Source organism: Oryzias latipes, chromosome 18 (genome assembly GCF_053564925.1).
Source record: "Oryzias latipes strain Hd-rR chromosome 18, Olatipes_Hd-rR_3.1".
In the NCBI taxonomy this organism is placed as follows: domain Eukaryota; kingdom Metazoa; phylum Chordata; class Actinopteri; order Beloniformes; family Adrianichthyidae; genus Oryzias; species Oryzias latipes.
Genome location: NC_136254.1, coordinates 4,693,621 through 4,711,850, shown reverse-complemented (window position 1 = coordinate 4,711,850; position 18,230 = coordinate 4,693,621). Strand labels below are relative to the sequence as shown.

The following is an 18,230-nucleotide window of genomic DNA, read 5'->3' as shown; positions in this document are numbered from 1 at the left end:
AGAGTGAAGAGAAGGGGGCTCAGCACACATCCTTGGGGGACCCCTGTGTTCATTGTGACGGTGCTGGAGGTTGCCGACACGAGCTGCCTGTGGTCTCCCTGTCAGAAAGTCCAGCAGCCAGTTGTACAGGGAGGTTTTGAGTCCAAGTTGGTCCAGCTTGTGGATGAGCTGCTGGGGGGGGGGACTGTATTGAAGGCGGAGCTGAAGTCAATGAACAGCATTCTGACATGAGAGTCTTTTGTTTCCAGGTGGCTGAGGGCTAAATGGAGGGATGTGTAGATGGTCGATCGGTTAGACCCATATGCAAACTGGTAGGGGTCCAGAGTGTGTGTGTGTGGGGGGGGGGGGGGGGACTTGATGTGATGCAAGACTAACCGCTCAAAGCATTTCATGAGAATGGGGGTGAGAGCGATCGGGCGGTAGTCGTAGCAGGAGGGAGATGACTTCTTTGGGACCGGGATGATGGTGGGGGCTTTGAAGCATGGGGGGACAACAGCCTGGCTCAGTGAGAGGTTGAAGATGTCGGTGATGACATCTGTGAGCTCATCAGCACAGTTCCTCAGGACACAGCCAGGAATTTCATCAGGTCCTGGGGCTCTCTGTGGCTTTATCCTTCCCAGTGAGCGTATCACGCTGTCACGTGATAGCATCAGCACCAGGTCACTGGGAGGGGGAGGAGTCTTCTGTGCTGGGGGGCTGTTGTCTGCCTCAAAGTGGGCAAAGAATGTGTTTAGCTGGTCCAGCAGAGGGGTTGAGTTGTCGCAGGCCTGTGGGTCGGGCTTGTAATCTGTGATGGTCTGAATGACCCGCCACAGGTTACTGGTGTCACTGCTGTCTCTGAAGCGGTCAGAGTGGCACAGTCCGGGACGTTGTCTGTCAGCCAAGTTTCCACAAAGACAGCACTACCTCGCAGTCTTGGGCGATGTGTGGAGCAGGCGGATATAGTCCAGTTTATTGTCCAGAGATCGTACGTTGACCAGCGTGATTGTTGGGATAGCTACTCGGAGAGGACTAGCCGCTAGCCTCGAACGGATGCCTCCGCGCTTCCCCCTCTCTTGCTTCCTCATGCACTGCCTGTGGCGCCTGCACTCTGTCCGGAGCAGACCGCATTCACGTAGCTCAACTGGTACATTCCTCAGAAAATGGTCCGAAACAGTGCTTCCGCCGATGGCTAGCAGAACCTTGTATGTGCACATTCGGTTAAAAACAATTAGACCCAGTTTGAGTAAACGCTTGTTTTTCGCGGGGGTTACGTTCCAAAAAGAACCCGTGATAGACAAAATCTGTGAAGTGGAAACCTCTATTTTTTTTACAATTATTATACAATTAAACACTCTATTATACATTGAAAATAAAGTACAAACCATTTTACAGGCTCAAGCATTTGTTTCACAAATAAAAGTACTTTAAAAACGTTTTTTTTTCAACAAATAACTTCTGTACTGTAGTCAAATAATAAGTTTGATCATCAATGTGAACAGAAGGCTTCAAATTGCAGAGATTAGCCCCGCCCACCGTGATCCGAGTTATAGGATTAAATGGGAGAAAATTTAAAACGATTATGAAAAAAATTCAGACAAATAGTGACTCAGGTGTATTTCACTGCTCTTCAGACTGAGCCGCTGCATCCTGACTCCACTCTGCAATGTTTTCTTCTTTTGAAGCCCGTGGTGCAGCTGTGTTTGTTCGGGAGAAGAACAAAGTCATAGGCAGTTTTTGTTGTCGCTCTTTTTTCTATGGGTTTTAGAGAAACTCGAAATTGTAAGAGAATTTGCAAGTACCTAATGTAAATTTGGCAAGCTGTTTTACGTACGTGTACATATTAAACTGCCACGTTATTGACGCACAGGTAGAGAAGAAGCGGAGTGACACTCTAGCCCAGGGGTGTCCAAAGTTTTTTAGTGAGGGCCAAATACAGAAAAATGAGCAAAGGTCCGGGCCGCACACAAGAGGTGACATATTGACACATGATTACTGTGTATTTTTCTCACCTATAATGTGGAGAACGTTGCTCTCAGTGGGAGCAGTGATGCTGATCTGTGCCATATAAAACAAGCGCACGTCAAAATGAAACATTCACTCAGATAATGAAACCTCATTCCAACCAGGCAGTTCAGAACGGGTTTATTAAGCAGCTGAAGCCAGCAGATCTTTACATACGTAGCCGTTAGTGTGGTTGACTGGCAGAGTGCACGATTTTGTAGTTTATAAAGAGTTGACTGTTTTCTCAGAAAAGTAGACCAAAAAAAGGCTTATGGGTGACCACCGAGGACAATTTATAACTTTAAACGAACACAATTTAAAAAGCTTCATTTTAAAATTACACTCTGTGACAAAATATGCAGTGTTGGAAAATATAATCTGTCGCTTTGAGATTACTTTCCTTGTTGCATGTTCAATAAAGTCGAGAAGGAGAAAACCACGGGATTCGACCGGATTAAGTTTAACAAATTTATTCCCTGACAATATTTCTAAAAACAGAGTAAAACAAAATAAAACAGATCATCTGGGTTCCCAAAGTTTCAGAGCTTACACAGCGCCGAATTACAAACGTCTTAACGTGTCAGCCTGTTGGGAACAACGAAAGTTCCTCCGTCCAGCTGTTTTAACATGTCGGTTTCAGCCTCCTCCTCTGGACGCTCGGATTGGCTGGCAGGGAGCCTGCCTACCTCCGTCAGTCCATATTTGGAATCACAGCATTTGGTCCTGGCTTCCTGCTTCAAACGTCTAGGGGGGTTATTTCACAGACGGACCTCCGTCCGACCACCAACTGTGTCCCCATGGGGGTCCAGCACAGTCGCCGGATCCTTCTCCACAGGCAGTCAGTCCCAACTGTTTGTCCTTCTCATGCGAGTTGGCACCTTCAGGATTTCCCATGATTAGAATTGAATCCTGGAGATAATTTAATTCTGGTCCATGTCAGATCTACAGTTAAGGCTTCCAGATGGTCTTAGAAGATCAAAGACTGTTTTCTCCTGGAGGGGGATGAGTCTGCAGCTGTAGCATCAAAACCTCTTTACATATGCAATTATCAGGAAGTCCCTTTTAATTGAAATGACTGGAACACACACAAAGTAAACCTGAAAGAAAACCTTCAATGAAATAAAGAAAGATAAGATAAAAACCTAGGAGAAATAAGAACCACAAAAAATAAATTCCTTCAGCAGCTATGTACAAAGAAATAAAATTCCAAAAACAGAAGTTCTTTTTTACATAAAGGGAATATTTTTTCACAGTTCAGAATGCATTTTCTTCACCTTTTAGGTTCACTCTATCTCTGTGAAGCATGAAACATGGCCTTGCAAACAGCATCCTTGTAGGTGTCAGACGGAGATGGCTCATAGGAGCTTCCTTTACTTCCTAAGACTGTTGCTCTTATGAAGCCTGTGGGGAGACGTGATGGCCATTATTAGGAGAGACAGGCAGGCAGCAACCCCTTGTGTAACGCTGCTAATTACACAAGGAATATAGTGAAGCAGGCCTGGATGGACGGCGTGTGTTGACTCACCGTGATGGGGAAAAAAACTGTTGTTGAGCTCGCAGGCTAGCTGGCATGTGCTTGAATTTCTGTGCTCGTTCGGCACCTGTATACGAAGCGTAGCTGCTCTGATGCTTGGTCTCATAGTGTCCACGGACATTATACTCTTTCATCACAGCAACATCTTCAGTGCAAATCAAACAGACACACTTTCCGTTGATTTCCTTAAAGAAATATTAATTTTCCCACCAAGTTTGAAATCTTCTACACTCAACTTGATATCTTGCGTTTCTTTGGTGCTGCCATTTCTGGTGACTCGTGGTAAATATTCTTCTTTGCTTAATTTTGTTTAAAGGAGAAGCACCTGTTGAACCTTTCCTGCGCGGGACTTCTCTTTGCTTTTCTCTCTTTCCGACCGTGGACAGAAGCGATGGGGAGATTTCCTCCAGGGCCGAAGGCGATTAAGAGAGTATTAAGAACGACTCCAAATAGTTATTCTGAGGGGAACACCTTCTATTTATTAAAATGCTCCGTCCTCCGAACACACAATATATGGACCCCCCACACCTCCGCTCCATGCTCACATACCCATCTCCGCCTGCACGCGCTCCTCCCCCTCTCTCTCGTGGCACGCGCCCCGCTCAGCACACGCACACTCCGCAACACACCTTTCTGTGACCGACTCCATCTAGTGTTAAAACTGAGAAATGCAACAGAGTTAAGCTCAAGCGCCATGTGCGGGCCATATTCAATTATATTTTCAAAATTTGCTGCGGGCCAATAAAAACAGACCCGCGGGCCGCAGTTTGCACACGGGCCGAGTTTGGACACACCTGGTCTACATCTACTGATCAAGTTTTTTGAACATTTGTTTAGGTCTAAATATTACCAAGCAATATCTTAAAATCCCAGTAAAAATATTTAAAGAATAAGTAAAGAAAATTAAGATTAAAAACGCATTTCAAGGCATGTCTTTAATCAAATCGTTGTGAATATGGAGCTGCACAAACATACAGTTTGAAAAAACTTGTAGTTGTGACAGAAACTACAACATACATCATACAACAACATACTAGCTTCCTGCTCTGCTCCATTCTGATGCATCCACTTACAGACAAATAGATCCATGAACGTCTTTGTTTTCCTCGTCTGAGCTGGAATCAGGATCTAAACTGTACTGAAGTAGATCAGAAGATGATTGGAGTTGGACTTTAAAGATCACAACATTTTAAAAAAATAAGAACAAAAATTAGAACAAAAATCCAGAAACCAAAACACAATTCCTAAAAAATTAAACAAAATAAAAATTAAACATTTTAGGAAATAAAAGTCATTTCCAGAAATCTAAAGGAAATGTTAAAAAAAAAGAAGAAACTAGAAACGATAGGAACTGTTGGACATCACTGATTGGACGATGGTGTTTGACGAACATTTCAACTGAATTCATTCATTCATTCATCTTCTTTACCGTTTATTCCCTTTCGGGTTCACGGGGTTGCCGGAGCCTATCCCGGCCACTTGGGCGAAGGCAAGGGATGCCCTGGACTGGTCACCAGTCTGTTGCAGGGTAGAATGTCCACAATCACACATCCATACCTATGGTAAATTTAGAGTTGCCAATCAACCTATGAAGCATGTTTTTGGACGGTGGGAAGAAGCCGGAGATCCCAGGGAGAACCCACGCATGCACGGGGAGAACATGCAACTGAATTCTATTTGTCATAAAGTGATTCTAAATCTGCTTTGTGCTGATCCTATAACTTTCATGTCTCTGAAGAACAGAGACATGAAAACACAAATCCTCAATCCAAAGTTGTCAAATGAAGCAGAAAGAAAACAAAGTTGTAAATGTTCTTCTTTCCACAAACACAATCTTCTCCTTCAGCTTCTTCTCTTGTCGTTTCTGTGGAGAACAAACCAGAGAAAGTCTGGGATTGTGACCTCACTGATTCCATTTGTGTTGCAGCTTCTTTCAGTTCCCATGACAACAACACAAAAACATGTGTGTGAAATTTGAATTCCAAGAAACCAAAAGAAAACAGATTTGACTCCCAAAAGTTTGACATTCATGTTCAAAAATGTCTCCAATCCACATTCTAGAGATTTTCATTTCTCTCTATTTCTGACTACAAACATTTCTCCACAGAATCTGAACAGTTTAAACGTTTAGTTCTAAATGATCCAAAGCAGAGAAATCACTGAAAACAAACATTTCACTTCTTTCAGGAACTATTTCACTTTACACAACTCTGCTGTGTCTCCATAACCCAACCACAGTCCAGCATGGAGCGGCTGAGTGAAAGTGGTCTGGACTCTGTGGAGGAGAGTCCTGCTTTCAGAGACGCTGTAGAAGGACAGAACACCTGCTCTGTGATCCAGGTACACTCCTACTCTGGAGGAAACAGGAGCTGAGATGGAGGTTTTTATGCTGTTGTGGTAAAATGAGAACCTGTTTGGATGACAATATAATAACCAAGATGTATCATTTAAACCAAATCCACTTTCATATCCAGATCTGCTGATGTTCTTGTATGTGACTGCTACACAAACACAGTATCCTCTCCTCTCCACCTCCCAGTAACAACGTCCAGTCAGACTCTCTCTACTCAGAACCTGAAAACCATAAGTAAATCTATCTGGATGATCAGAATAAGACTGAGGTTTCTTCATCAATTTCACCTTTCTGTTCTCCTTTGACAGTAACAGACATCTGTGTGCTGTGTTTGGATCCAGTGTGATTTGACATGAATATCTGAGGAATTCAGCTCTGCTCTTTGGTTCTGGTTCTGACAGTAAAACGTCCAGATGAGAGACTGTCAGTGAGATGTTTGTCCATTCCTCTCTCAGAATGTCCTGCAGTTTGTCTCTGAGCTCTGACACAGCTGCTGTCACATCCTCAAAGTATGTCAGAGGACGGACATGGATGCTGGCTGAGGGGGTGGACTCACTGAGTGGTGGCAGTGAGGGGTAGTTGAGCAGAAAGTGGCTGTGATCCTCTGTGAGGCAGAGCTGCTTCAGCTCAGCGTCTCTCCTCTTCAGCTCAGCCATGTCCTGCTCCAGCTCCTCCTGAAGACCTTTGACTCGCCTCACTTCAGTTTGCTGCTGGGATCTGATCTGCTGCTCCACATCACGGCTTCTTTTCTGGAGGAGACGGATCATCTCAGTGAAGATCTTCTCACTGTCCTCCACGCTTTGATCAGCAGAGTGATTGATGGCCTCCACCTCCTGTTGAAGCAGCTTCACCTCTTTCTCTCTGTCCTGGATTCTCTGCTGGATTTGTTGCTGACTCTCCTCCAGCTCTCTCTGCTTCTCAGTCCTTTCTGCTGCAGCTGAGACTGTGTCGTGGCCTCTATGTTCATCCACAGAGCAGAGATAACAGATGCTCTTCTGATCAGTGCGACAGAACATCTTCATCACCTCATCATGACGGGAGCAGATGTTCTCCTGCAGGTTCTTGGAGGGTTCCACCAGCTTGTGTTTCTTCAATGCAGCTGCTTTCAAATGAGGCTGAAGGTGTTTCTCACAGTAAGAGGCCAGACAGCTCAAGCAGGACTTGATGGCTTTCAGTTTTCTTCCAGTGCAGACGTCACAGACCACATCTTCAGGTCCAGCATAGCAGAGACCAGCAGGAGCAGCTTGGAGTCCGGTCTTCTTCAGCTGCTCCACTAAAGCTGCTAACATGACATTTTTCCCCAGAACAGGCCTCGGTGTGAAGGTCTTCCTGCACTGAGGACAGCTGTGGACTTTCTCCTCTGCATCCCACAATCCTTGAAGACACTTCATGCAGTAGCTGTGTCCACAGGGAATAGTCACCGGATCCTTCAGCAGATCCAGACAGATGGAACAGCTGAAGCTTTCTTCATCCAGATCCACTCCTTTCTGCGCCATTTCTCCTCTCAGACACACAGACTGTGAGAGTTTCACTTCCTCAGAAACCGGTTTGACTCTGATCCTTCAACCAGATGGTTTCACTGTGAGTTCAGCCAATCAGCTTCTTTCTTCTCTTCCTGTTGGTGACGCCCATCATGACAGAGGAGGAGCTGCAGATGAGAAAGAGGAGAACTTTAGAGAAGAAGGCTATTAGATCATGATCTATAAACCAAAGAACCATATTTGTCAAATGCTCTGTGTCTCATCAGAGAAATGTGTCATCATCAGCAGGTGGTTCAGATTTCTACATTTATTTCATCCATTAAACATAACAGATGCATTGAAGGACCATGATGCAACAGTTTTTCGAGATAAGAAAAGGAATTTATATCACAAACTAAAATGAAAATTAAAGCAAAAGCTTTAAGTTTCAAAAAGAACAGAAATCAAACAGAAGGTTAAACTGTTTGATCAGTTCCATTTAAAAAAAGAACAGTCATTCTACTAACAATTTCTAATGTTTTTTTACAGAACCATAATCAAATTGTCAAACATTTCTGTCCACATCCTGTGAATAATCTAGGAACTAAAATCAATTCTCAGAGTTTCTTCTGTTCAGACTGTTGCTGCTGTGCAGGTCTGACTTTTGCTGTCTCTGCTGGAGAATCCTGCTTTCTTTCAGTCTGAACGTGCTCACTGGCTCTGCTTCAGGTGACCAAAAGGTTGGTGGTGATTCCAGTTTTAGAAGGAACACGCCTTCCGCTCTATTTGCAGATCACGTTATTCTGGTTTTGTAAGATTTTTAAGAACTATAACCTCCACAAAGGCCCACAATCCATTTTTGAGTCACTGGAAAAAAACTTCCTGACAAAGCTTAAAAAAAACAGCAGTGCTACTTAGTGGTCCTTCCCAGCATCAACCATTTTAAATTAGTGTAACTCACTTGACCTGGTTATCAGTTGACGTGTAATGGACCATTCCAGCTAACACCTGGGACTGCTCATCAGACGGAAGTAAAACAGCATTTTTACATGCGGTCATAGATAACCTAAATGGGTTTCTACTTTTAGCGGCAGTCGTTCGGACACTTTTATGCGGGGATGGCTTGGGCTTGTCTCCATCTCGCTGCTCTACCCCCTGCCGCGGCGCTGGTACTGGCCCTGTCTGGAGTTCATCAGTTGAACTCTGCCTTGTCCCCACTGGTTACGAGTCAGGAGAGGATTTTTCAATGGGCCTGTCACCTTCCAGATCAGGAAGTGATTCACTTTCAGCCTCACTACTGTAGTTGCTCTCTAAATGACTGGCCAAGTCTTCTAACCTCGAACCGATAGGTTTATGGGTCTGTTCAATCAACAAGAACTCAGGTTCTAACTCACTGGGTCCGCCCTAAGAGTCTGACTCGGCTTCAGGTTCATGGAGGAGGGGAGCTGTCTCGCAGCACTGTCTTGGGGGTGATACAGGCACAACACAGAGGCGTAGATTGGATCTATGGATCTAAGAGGAGAGGGAATACAGGCGGCTGGTGGAGGACTTTGTGGCCTGGTGCGGGGAGAATCAGCTGCAGCTGAACATCCAGAAGACCAAGGAGATGGTTCTGGATTTCAGAAGGAAAGCCCGAACACCTCAGCCCGTGCACATAGAAGAAGAAAGTGTGGAGATGGTACAGACTTACAAATACCTGGGGGTTCTGTTGGACCACAAGCTGGACTGGACTACCAACACGGACCAGCTTTACAAGAAGACCCAATCCAGGGTGTACTTTCTCCGGAGGCTGCGCTCTTTTAACATCTGCACTATACTGCTCCACATGTTTTATCAGTCAGTGGTGGAAAGTGCTCTCCTCTATGCTGCTGTGTGCTGGTGTAATACCAGCAAGAAGAACATCTGCAGGCTCAACAGAATCATCAAGAGACTTAAGCTGGATCTGGTGGAGGAGGTGGCAGAACAGAAAACTCTGACCAGGTTCAGGCCCATCATGAGGAATATCTCACATCCCCTGCATGAGGCCTTCACCAACAGGAGGAGTACATTCAGCAACAGACTGCTGTCCCAGCGCTGCTCCACAGAAATACTGAAGAAATCTTTTGTTCCTCGTGCCATCAGGCAATACAACTCTTTGGCAGTGCATCTTAGAAGCGATTTTTTATAATTCTTGTTTTTGTTTATTTTTATTTCATTTTGCATACCCACTGTTTTTAAATTATGAATCTTTTTATCTATTAATCTTCTTAGTCTTTTGCTATTTTTCATTCATCTTCTTTACCGTTTATTCCCTTTCGGGTTCACGGGGTTGCCGGAGCCTATCCCGGCCACTTGGGCGCAGGCAAGGGATGCCCTGGACTGGTCGCCAGTCTGTTGCAGGGTAGAATATTCACAATCACACATCCATACCTATGGTCAATTTAGAGTTGCCAATCAACCTATGAAGCATGTTTTTGGACGGTGGGAGGAAGCCGGAGATCCCGGAGAAAACCCACGCATGCACCGGGGAGAACATGCAAACTCCACACAGAAAGGTCCCCCATTGATATTGTGTTTTTCATGTCCCCCAGCCGGGACTTGAACCGGGGGCCTTCTTGCTGTGAGGCAAGAGCGCTAACCACTGCGCCACCGTGCAGCCCCTCGATCAGTTGACGAGTGAGGGGTGGCATTGTAATCATAAACAAGTTCTGCTAAGTGTTTAAGCCAGCAGTATTTTTTTCTCAGGGGAAAGTGTTCTCAAGAGGTCATGCAAGGTCCGGTTAAACCTCTCACACTGGGGGTTTCCTTGTGGGTGATGGGGTGTGGTGTGGGTCTTCTTCACCCGGTATAACCGGCAGAGTTCTGCAATCACTGCACTTTCCAAAGTTCTCCCTTGATCTGAGTGAAAGCACTCTGGCACTCTATACTTCATGAACCACTCTTTAAGTATAACTTTAGCTGTTGTGTCAGCCTTCTGATTTCGTGTGGGGAATGCTTGACTGAACTTAGTGAAAACATCTGTAATCACCAGGACATTTATCACGGCCATCATTTCCACGTTCAAGAGTTGTATAGTCTACAGCTACCACTTCAAGAGGACAGGTGGCTAGAAATGGGACTTGAGCTGCAGGATCCTTAGGTTGCTGCAGTTTATTTAGTATGCATCTTTGGCTATTTTTAACCCATTGCTCAACATCTTCATGCATACCTCCCCAAAAACATTGTTGATTAAAGAGTCCAAGTGTCAGCTCTATGCCTTGGTGGCTCATCTGATTGTGCATGCTGGTTAGGACCTTCTCTTTGAGACAAGCAGGTAGCAACAACTGATGACAGGTGCCAAGGTTCACATCTTTAACTTCAAAAAAGAGGAGTCCATCTTTCTCTACCAGCCTGGACCATTGTTTCAACAGTGACCATACCGGTGTACACAGGGCTTGTCTCTATTTAAACGAAGGTTTTTATTTTCTGTCCCAGAACTGTTTTAAAACTTTGAGTGTGGGGTCAGATGACTGGAACGTTTGGAGTTCCATTTTTGTGTAACTTGGGAGTGCGGGGTGTTGATGAGTAATGTAGCACTGTCCTCCTGATCAGGGTCTGCAACATTCAACTGTCTCACCTGATAGGACTCTTGCCTTGCATCTCTGAGCCTATAACGGTAAATGTTTTAAGACTGTTGCAGATGGTGATAGAACCATCAAAGTCAGTCCTCATCATTGGCATCTGACTCAGTTAACCCAGGCCTTCTGGAGAGGGCATCGGCTGCTGAGTTGCAACGACCTGGCCTGTACTTAACCTCAAATTCAAACACAGCTAATTGAGCAATCCAGCGCTGCTGAGTAGCCCCCAACTTTGAAGTGGACAGATGGCATAGCCGGTTGTTGTCAGTCAGAATTGTAAACTTAGACTCAAGCAGATAACTCCTGAAATTTTCCGTTACTGCCCATTTCAGTCAGACAACTCTTGCAGTAAGAAATATTTATTTGACATACTTAATTTTCCACATTCTTTAAGTTGGCATTCACATCTTTTCGTTTGGCATAAGGCTCCGTTCAATTCCATGAGAAATTTCCATAAAACTTTCGGGTAACAAAACCCCCCTTTACGGAGCCCACAGGTGGAAGCCGGGGAGGAGGGTGGGGCAAAGAATGAGCGCTGAAGGTAAGAAAGAATGAACAACTGCACACCTGGGCTTAAATAGGACGCTGAGCAGGTGAGTTAATTGACTGAACCGCCCTAGGTATTTACCTGTAAAACAGTGCATCGAGTATCTGCCCGAAATACGATAAATCGTCATTTCAGTCAGACAACACTTGCAGTAAGAAATATCTATTTGACATACTTAATTTTCCACATGCTTTAAGTTGGCATTCACATCTTTTCGTTTGGCATAAGGCTCCGTTCAATTCCATGAGAAATTTCCATAAAACTTTCGGGTAACAAAACCCCCAACACTAAAATCATCCAGAAGAAGAAAAATGTGAATGTATAATCAGTGTGTAATAAAATGGGGTGTGTTTTCGGCAGCATTCCATTTTCATTTCATTTCCCAGTATGACTGCTATGTGTGACCCAGCACCTTTGACCGTTGGGCCGCCCCCGTTCGAGTACAGCACCACGAAGGGAACATGCTATCTAGTGGATCTGCTATGTGTGACCCGGCACCATTGACCGTTGGGCCGCCCCCGTTCGAGTACAGCGCCATGAAGGGAACATGCTAATTAGTGGATCTGCTATGTGTGACCCGGCAACATTGACCGTTGGGCTGCCCCCGTTCGAGTACAGCGCCACGAAGGGAACATGCTATCTAGTGGATTTGCTATGTGTGACCCGGCACCATTGACCGTTGGGCCGCCCCCGTTCGAGTACAGCGCCACGAAGGGAACATGCTATCTAGTGGATCTGCTATGTGTGACCCGGCACCATTGACCGTAGGGTCGCTCCCGTTCATGGAAACCACTAGAGGAACATACTATCTGAAAGAGAGAGGGAAAGAAATAAAAGGGGAGCCAACATAAAATTACTCATACCTGATTAGAACGTAAGCTCACTTCCACAAAACGCTGTGCGGAACTATAATTTAAACCGCCAAACAACCCGTATGATACACTAACTTAACATCCAATCCAAAGCTTCCGATGGCGTATGACATGCTTAACAGCCATTATTCAAACTTTTATAAAACTAAGAACAAGCTTGATGGCCATAAACTTCTTCCATTTTGGCAACTATATATACACACAAGCTTAACATCCATTATTTCGAAGCTCCCAACGACAGTACAACGAACGAGCTTAATAGCCATAATTTTCTTCATTTGGCATACCAATTATAAGCGCTCAAGGAACATCATTTAATTGAGGTTCCATCCAAATATTAAGAACAAGTTCAACGCCCATAATTACTATGCTTCATTGGCATACTACAAACAAATGAGCTTAAGAACCAAATTCGAGCTCCACGCATACTATGATACAACTTAGAACAACCTAAATTTTGAGGTTTCCACCTGGCTATAATTTTCTTTTAACATCTATTATCGAAGAATTTACAATCATTCTGCTGTTGACATTGATTAATTCAGTCAGAAATGTCATTGGAATGCAGAGGAGGTCCACCGCCCCGTCACTTTCAGTGCCGCAATAGGTACTTCGAGCAGTCGTCGTTGCAGCACCAGATCAAGGAATGCATGGGTGACATTTCCTGGAAACGGAGAAGCTGATTGGGGCGTAGGGGTTTGCAGGCTCAGGATGCGATGCATAGATAAAAACAAAGCAGTATTAGTCTTGACAAGAATATACAAATAACCCAGAAACTGATCAGTTTCAAAATGATTGAGATAAATGAAATAACAGTGCTTTTAAAGAACAAATCTGAGAAAGTGAAATTTAGTAGAGAGTTAAGGTAAAGACCCATTGTGGATTTATCGCACCCTAGAAACCACCATAATGACAAATTCCAACAGTGAAATATATAACCTGCACGAAATCTTAACACCAATTTTTTTTTTTTTTTCATATACTCCAATGATAAGAAACGTAACCTTTGATAGTTTCAGAGGGACGCACCTTCAGGAGGCCATCGAGGAGTAGGTGATGGGAAGAGTAGCCAATGAGATTTGTAGATGAGGAAGGTCAACATCCCACGTAGCAAAGGATTACAGCTCGGCTGGATTTGATATTAGTGGTTCTCAAATTGGTGGACAACAAAGTACAGACTACTGAAATTTTAATTAGCCAAAGGCGTCTGGATACTGCAAAAGAGAACATGAGAGCCATGAGGGATCATAAGTTTTGATAGTATTTTTTCCTAGACTGAACCTTAAGCATTTAGAGGCAGAGTATAACAAGCCTCTAAATGGGAATGCATCTAGCAGGGTGTCATCTGCTTAAACAAGGCAGATAGAAGACTGACTTGTGGACACAAGATTTAACTCTTGAACTAAGCTAGAGAGCGCAAGTGATATATTTCCTACGGTCAGGGTAGAAATTGCTCAAGGTGTTATTTAAACATTAACCAAGTCAACCGATGACACAATACTATCATTCACTATTGAAACAGCCTTGATATAATCTCCAAGGATGAAATAACCGGACGACCCCTTAAAAACCATCAGAGCTGTGGATTCTGGCGGCTGGACAAACACAAACCACTCTTCTTAAATCCTTTTCCCCCAAACCAGAAGGCGCAGACACAGAAGAACAAGTGGAGGGAGCCTGAAGACACGACAGTCATCACAAACCACTCCAAGCATAGAGAGGGAAAGATCAAACGCAAAACATGAAAATCCAGAACAGGAACACGGGGCCCAGGATCGAACTACCCAGAACACAAGATGAACGGATGACCATAGGACCAAAGCCACAGCAAATGTCAGGTGGCCCAATCATTGACAAATCATATTCAACCAAAAATTGAATAAATGACATGCTGCACAAAAGCTAGAGATGACATAATGGGGAGAGACAAGCACCAATAAACCATCCAGATCCATAGAAGAAAAATAAATCTGGACGGGTGGAGGACCAAACATTATAGACAACGTGGAAACCTAGATTCGAAAAATAAAGTTTTTTCCACAGAGATTCAAAAGACCAGGGATACAGAGGAAAGTTGGCCACCAAGAAATCATCAATAACTCGCAAAATGAAGGGCACCCATCGCCTACAAATATCCAGTACAGGGCTTCTGATAATAAGGTAGATATTATGAGGACTGCCACGACAGCTGAAAGGTAAACCGACAAACACTTCGAGCGCCAACTGAATGCTAAGAGACGCCACTGAGAGGCATAGAGGCAGAACAGTGAGACCATCAGCGATAACAGTCATCCTCAGCCTTATATCACTGACGCAAGTCCCTGAAGCCAGGGCAGGACCCACTGGGGTACACAGAGCGGGGAAAAAACAGGCGGAGCAGAACCAGATGAAGAACGTGCGGGGGCAACGAACGACGATCGCTGAGTGAATAAAATGAGCCATAGACGCTGCATAAGAGAGACCAATCATAGGGAAAATGTCCACAGAGCACAGACGGGTCCAACAGAGACTAATTCACATTCTGACTAACCAGCAGTTACGACAACGAGGAAAATAAACAGAAAAACAACCATAATAATAAAGCCAGCATCAAATTAAAGATAGTAAAGATTCACACTCAGCTCCCAAAGAACAAAACAGCAACAGAAAACAAATGCTAAAAGCCACAATAAATTCAGCCAGCATGAGAAACCTGTCCAAACGAGGACCGCCAGCCTTCACAACCACAGAAAGGACCCCACAACCCATGAAAAAACAACCGGACGACGCAGAACTACGCAGCAGAAACGGAATCAGAAGTGCATCATGAAGGACCCGGAGACAAAACTACAATTCCCAGGGTCCTTAGGGGCATGACGTCACCAAAGTAAACAGGAAGCAAAACGCAGCCTTAGAAAACTACACGGGAAAAGGACCGCATGCCGCTCACCGTAGAAATTCGGCTGACCACGGCAGACGAGAAGACCCGAACTGCTCCTGATCGCGGGCCACGGACATCCCGAACATCGCGGAAAGCACACCCCCTGCAGATGCACGCGACGAACGCGCTGTGCGCCGTCAGCCGCCCGCCGATCGCCGCAAAAGGAGAGCAGACGCGGTGAAACGAAAACCCCACATCAGAAAAATGGGGATCATCCATCCGAAGAACGGGGGGAACACAGCAAGACGCCAAAAGAGAAGGAGACCCGTGGGCACGGAGACCGGCGAAGAATGAGCGCTGAAGGTAAGAAAGAATGAACAACTGCGCACCTGGGCTTAAATAGGACGCAGAGCAGGTGAGTTAATTGACTGAACTGCCCTAGGTATTTACCTGTAAAACACTGCAGCGAGTATCTGCCCGAAATACGATAAATCGTCATTTTAATGCAAGCAACTCCAACTTCAGGCTACTGTAGTTCCGGTCATTCTTTTCAGCTCCTCTAAGTCTTTGACTCGCATAGGCTATAACACTTCTCTTTCCTTCTTTAACCTGACATAGCTACTAACCCAAGGTTGCTAGCGTCAGTCTCCAGAACAAAAGGAAGTTTAAAATCTGCATACCCCAGCAAGAGTGCTTTGGTCAACCTGTCTTTCAGTAATTCAAAAGCCTCTGAACATGCTGATGACCAAGCAGGCTGGAACAACTGATTGGCCTTGGCTGCCGACTATGTCAGTACTGCACCAAAATCTGTCAAACCCTTTTTTACCAAAGCACATGAGACGAGCTAGGACCGTCAGGCCGCCATGTTGTTACCTCCTCCCGCTCCTGACGACATACTGGCCTGTCAGCTTTGGCTGGGCTACTTGGTCTGATGCATGCATTTACAAAGTCATTAAGAGATCCTGCAACCTGTGAAAATACCTCAATAAACCTCCTGTAATAGCTGCAGAAACCTAAGAGGAGATGGAGTTGGCCAGGCCTTAACAGCATTTATTTTATCTGGGTCAGTACCAACACCTTCCTCCTTCAGGGGAATGCCACCTATTTGGATCTCTACCAACCACATTTTCTAAGAAACTTTCTTGGGTTAAGATTTTTGGTGAACCTTCAGGTTTGCCTCGCATTGCCTGACTCCCATTAACCGGGGGTTCTTGTTTCCTTGTACCGCAGCAGTGGGTGCACTGGTCCGGGTTTGGTTCCTCCATGCAGTGCATTGTCTAGCCATATGTCCTACTCCTTCACACTTTAGGTAGATAGGCTGATAGGTGTATCTGGGGATCACTTTGGATTTGTTGGTAAAGTGAGCTCCACTAAACTGAGCTTTATGGGTAGTTAGCTCATATACAGTACAGCGTTGGTCAACTCTCCTATTGTTACGAGGGGAAAGGGAAGTACCCAGGCGCAGAGAGGAGAGGAGGCAGGAGGCTGCAGGGAATGGAAGCTTTAATACTCAAAAACTAAACAAAACTACAAAACAAAACTACTGCAACTGGCAGGCAAAACTCAAAACACTAGAAAACACTCGAAACAGCAAGCTACACAGAAACATCTTAATAAAAACCTTTGGACCAGCACAGAAGGAAGGGAATGACAAGACTTAAATACATACAGGACAGACGAGACACAGGTGACTCAATCAGGAAAGATGGGGACCAAAGTAAAACTCAAAACCAAAGTACACAACAGGAAGACCTGCAAAATAAAACAGGAAGTTAAACTCAAAACACCACAGAACAAAAAACAACTTGAACACAAAAGCAAAGAACCTAAAACTGTGAAACCTATGGCCTTCCCCTGCTGAACTATTATTTTCACAACTTCCTGAAGTGTCACAGCTAAATCAGTTTCCGTCTGGAGTCTGGAGTTTAGCACTTAATCCTTGTCCATAAAGAGTGTCTCCAATTAGGTTTCTGCTCCTTTCTATGTTTGAAGTCTTGGGTTGATCTTCAAGTGTTCACATGATCGCTGTACTGTCTTCACAACATGTGACTTGATGCTGCTAGACAGCCAGCGAACAAATACGAGTACTTCCAAGTTGGTTTGAGTTGCTTCTTTAATTTATCTTCATCTTGAACAATACTCATATTATTATTTGTAACTGAAATAAAACAGAAAAAATGTGTTCACAGACATTAGCTTTCCATAAGAAGGTATGACAGGTCAATTGCTAATTCACAGCTTGTGAGAAACACTTTAAACTACACAAGAAACAGCTAAGCAACTTCCTAAGAAACATAAAAAATGTATAATCAACTTACAAAGACGGAAAATTCCCAACACTCGCACGCACAGAGCCAGCCAATGAGTTATATCACTAGAGGAGACATCCCGTGGTTCCTCATGGGAGGAGAGCACCGCCATCTTGGTGAGGTCAAGTTACTGCTCCAGTGAATGCATTTGAACACATTTTTTGCATAATACCAGTTCATTGTTTGGGTTTCAACTGCCAAAATCAGAGAACTGAGTCCATGAAGGAGGAAGGTATATCATTTCACAGGTAAGTACTATAATTTTTTTCTTTTAATGCTGCAGGGGCTTCATTAATCATACACATGTTGACATGCATGATGCTGCAGGGCTATTATCAACATGCTTCATGATGTACGTATAATTTGCTGTCGACATAAATGTACATTTTATTTTGCTGAACCTGTATACAGCATACTAGGCTATTATAGTAATATAGATTTATACATTTCTGACTCAGAGACTGAACTTTTCTTGCAGATTTCCAATGGATTCAGCCTTAAGGAAAAAGTAGATCTTAGAAATATAAAGAGCTAACCCAGATGGATCACTGTGGTTACTGAAGGAAATTATATTTTTGGTCCTCACTTTAGAAGGGTTTCTCTGTCTTATTTTATTACGTTTTCTGTTTTATCTATATTACTTGAAGTTTTAGTTTCATAGATTAAGTGTGTAGAACTGTGTGCATTCTGACCTCACATTCCTGAGATGTGACCTA

The 18,230-nt window shown here is 44.2% G+C and overlaps 2 protein-coding genes across 2 annotated transcripts in view; both read right to left on the bottom strand.

The window, feature by feature from the left end:
* Positions 1-17,543, bottom strand: part of LOC144987340 (tripartite motif-containing protein 16-like) — a 57,968-nt gene extending 40,425 nt beyond the window's left edge. The window contains exon 1 of the mRNA XM_078936679.1: positions 17,524-17,543. The gene's annotated coding sequence lies outside the window, so the exon portion shown is untranslated. The remainder of the gene's footprint in view (positions 1-17,523) is intronic.
* On the bottom strand, positions 4,465-7,457 carry LOC101175622 (tripartite motif-containing protein 16-like). The gene has a single exon (XM_004085354.5). It carries the CDS (start codon positions 7,364-7,366, stop codon positions 5,708-5,710), a length of 1,659 nt encoding a protein of 552 aa, XP_004085402.3. The 5' UTR covers positions 7,367-7,457; the 3' UTR covers positions 4,465-5,707.
* Positions 17,544-18,230: the final 687 nt, after the last annotated feature.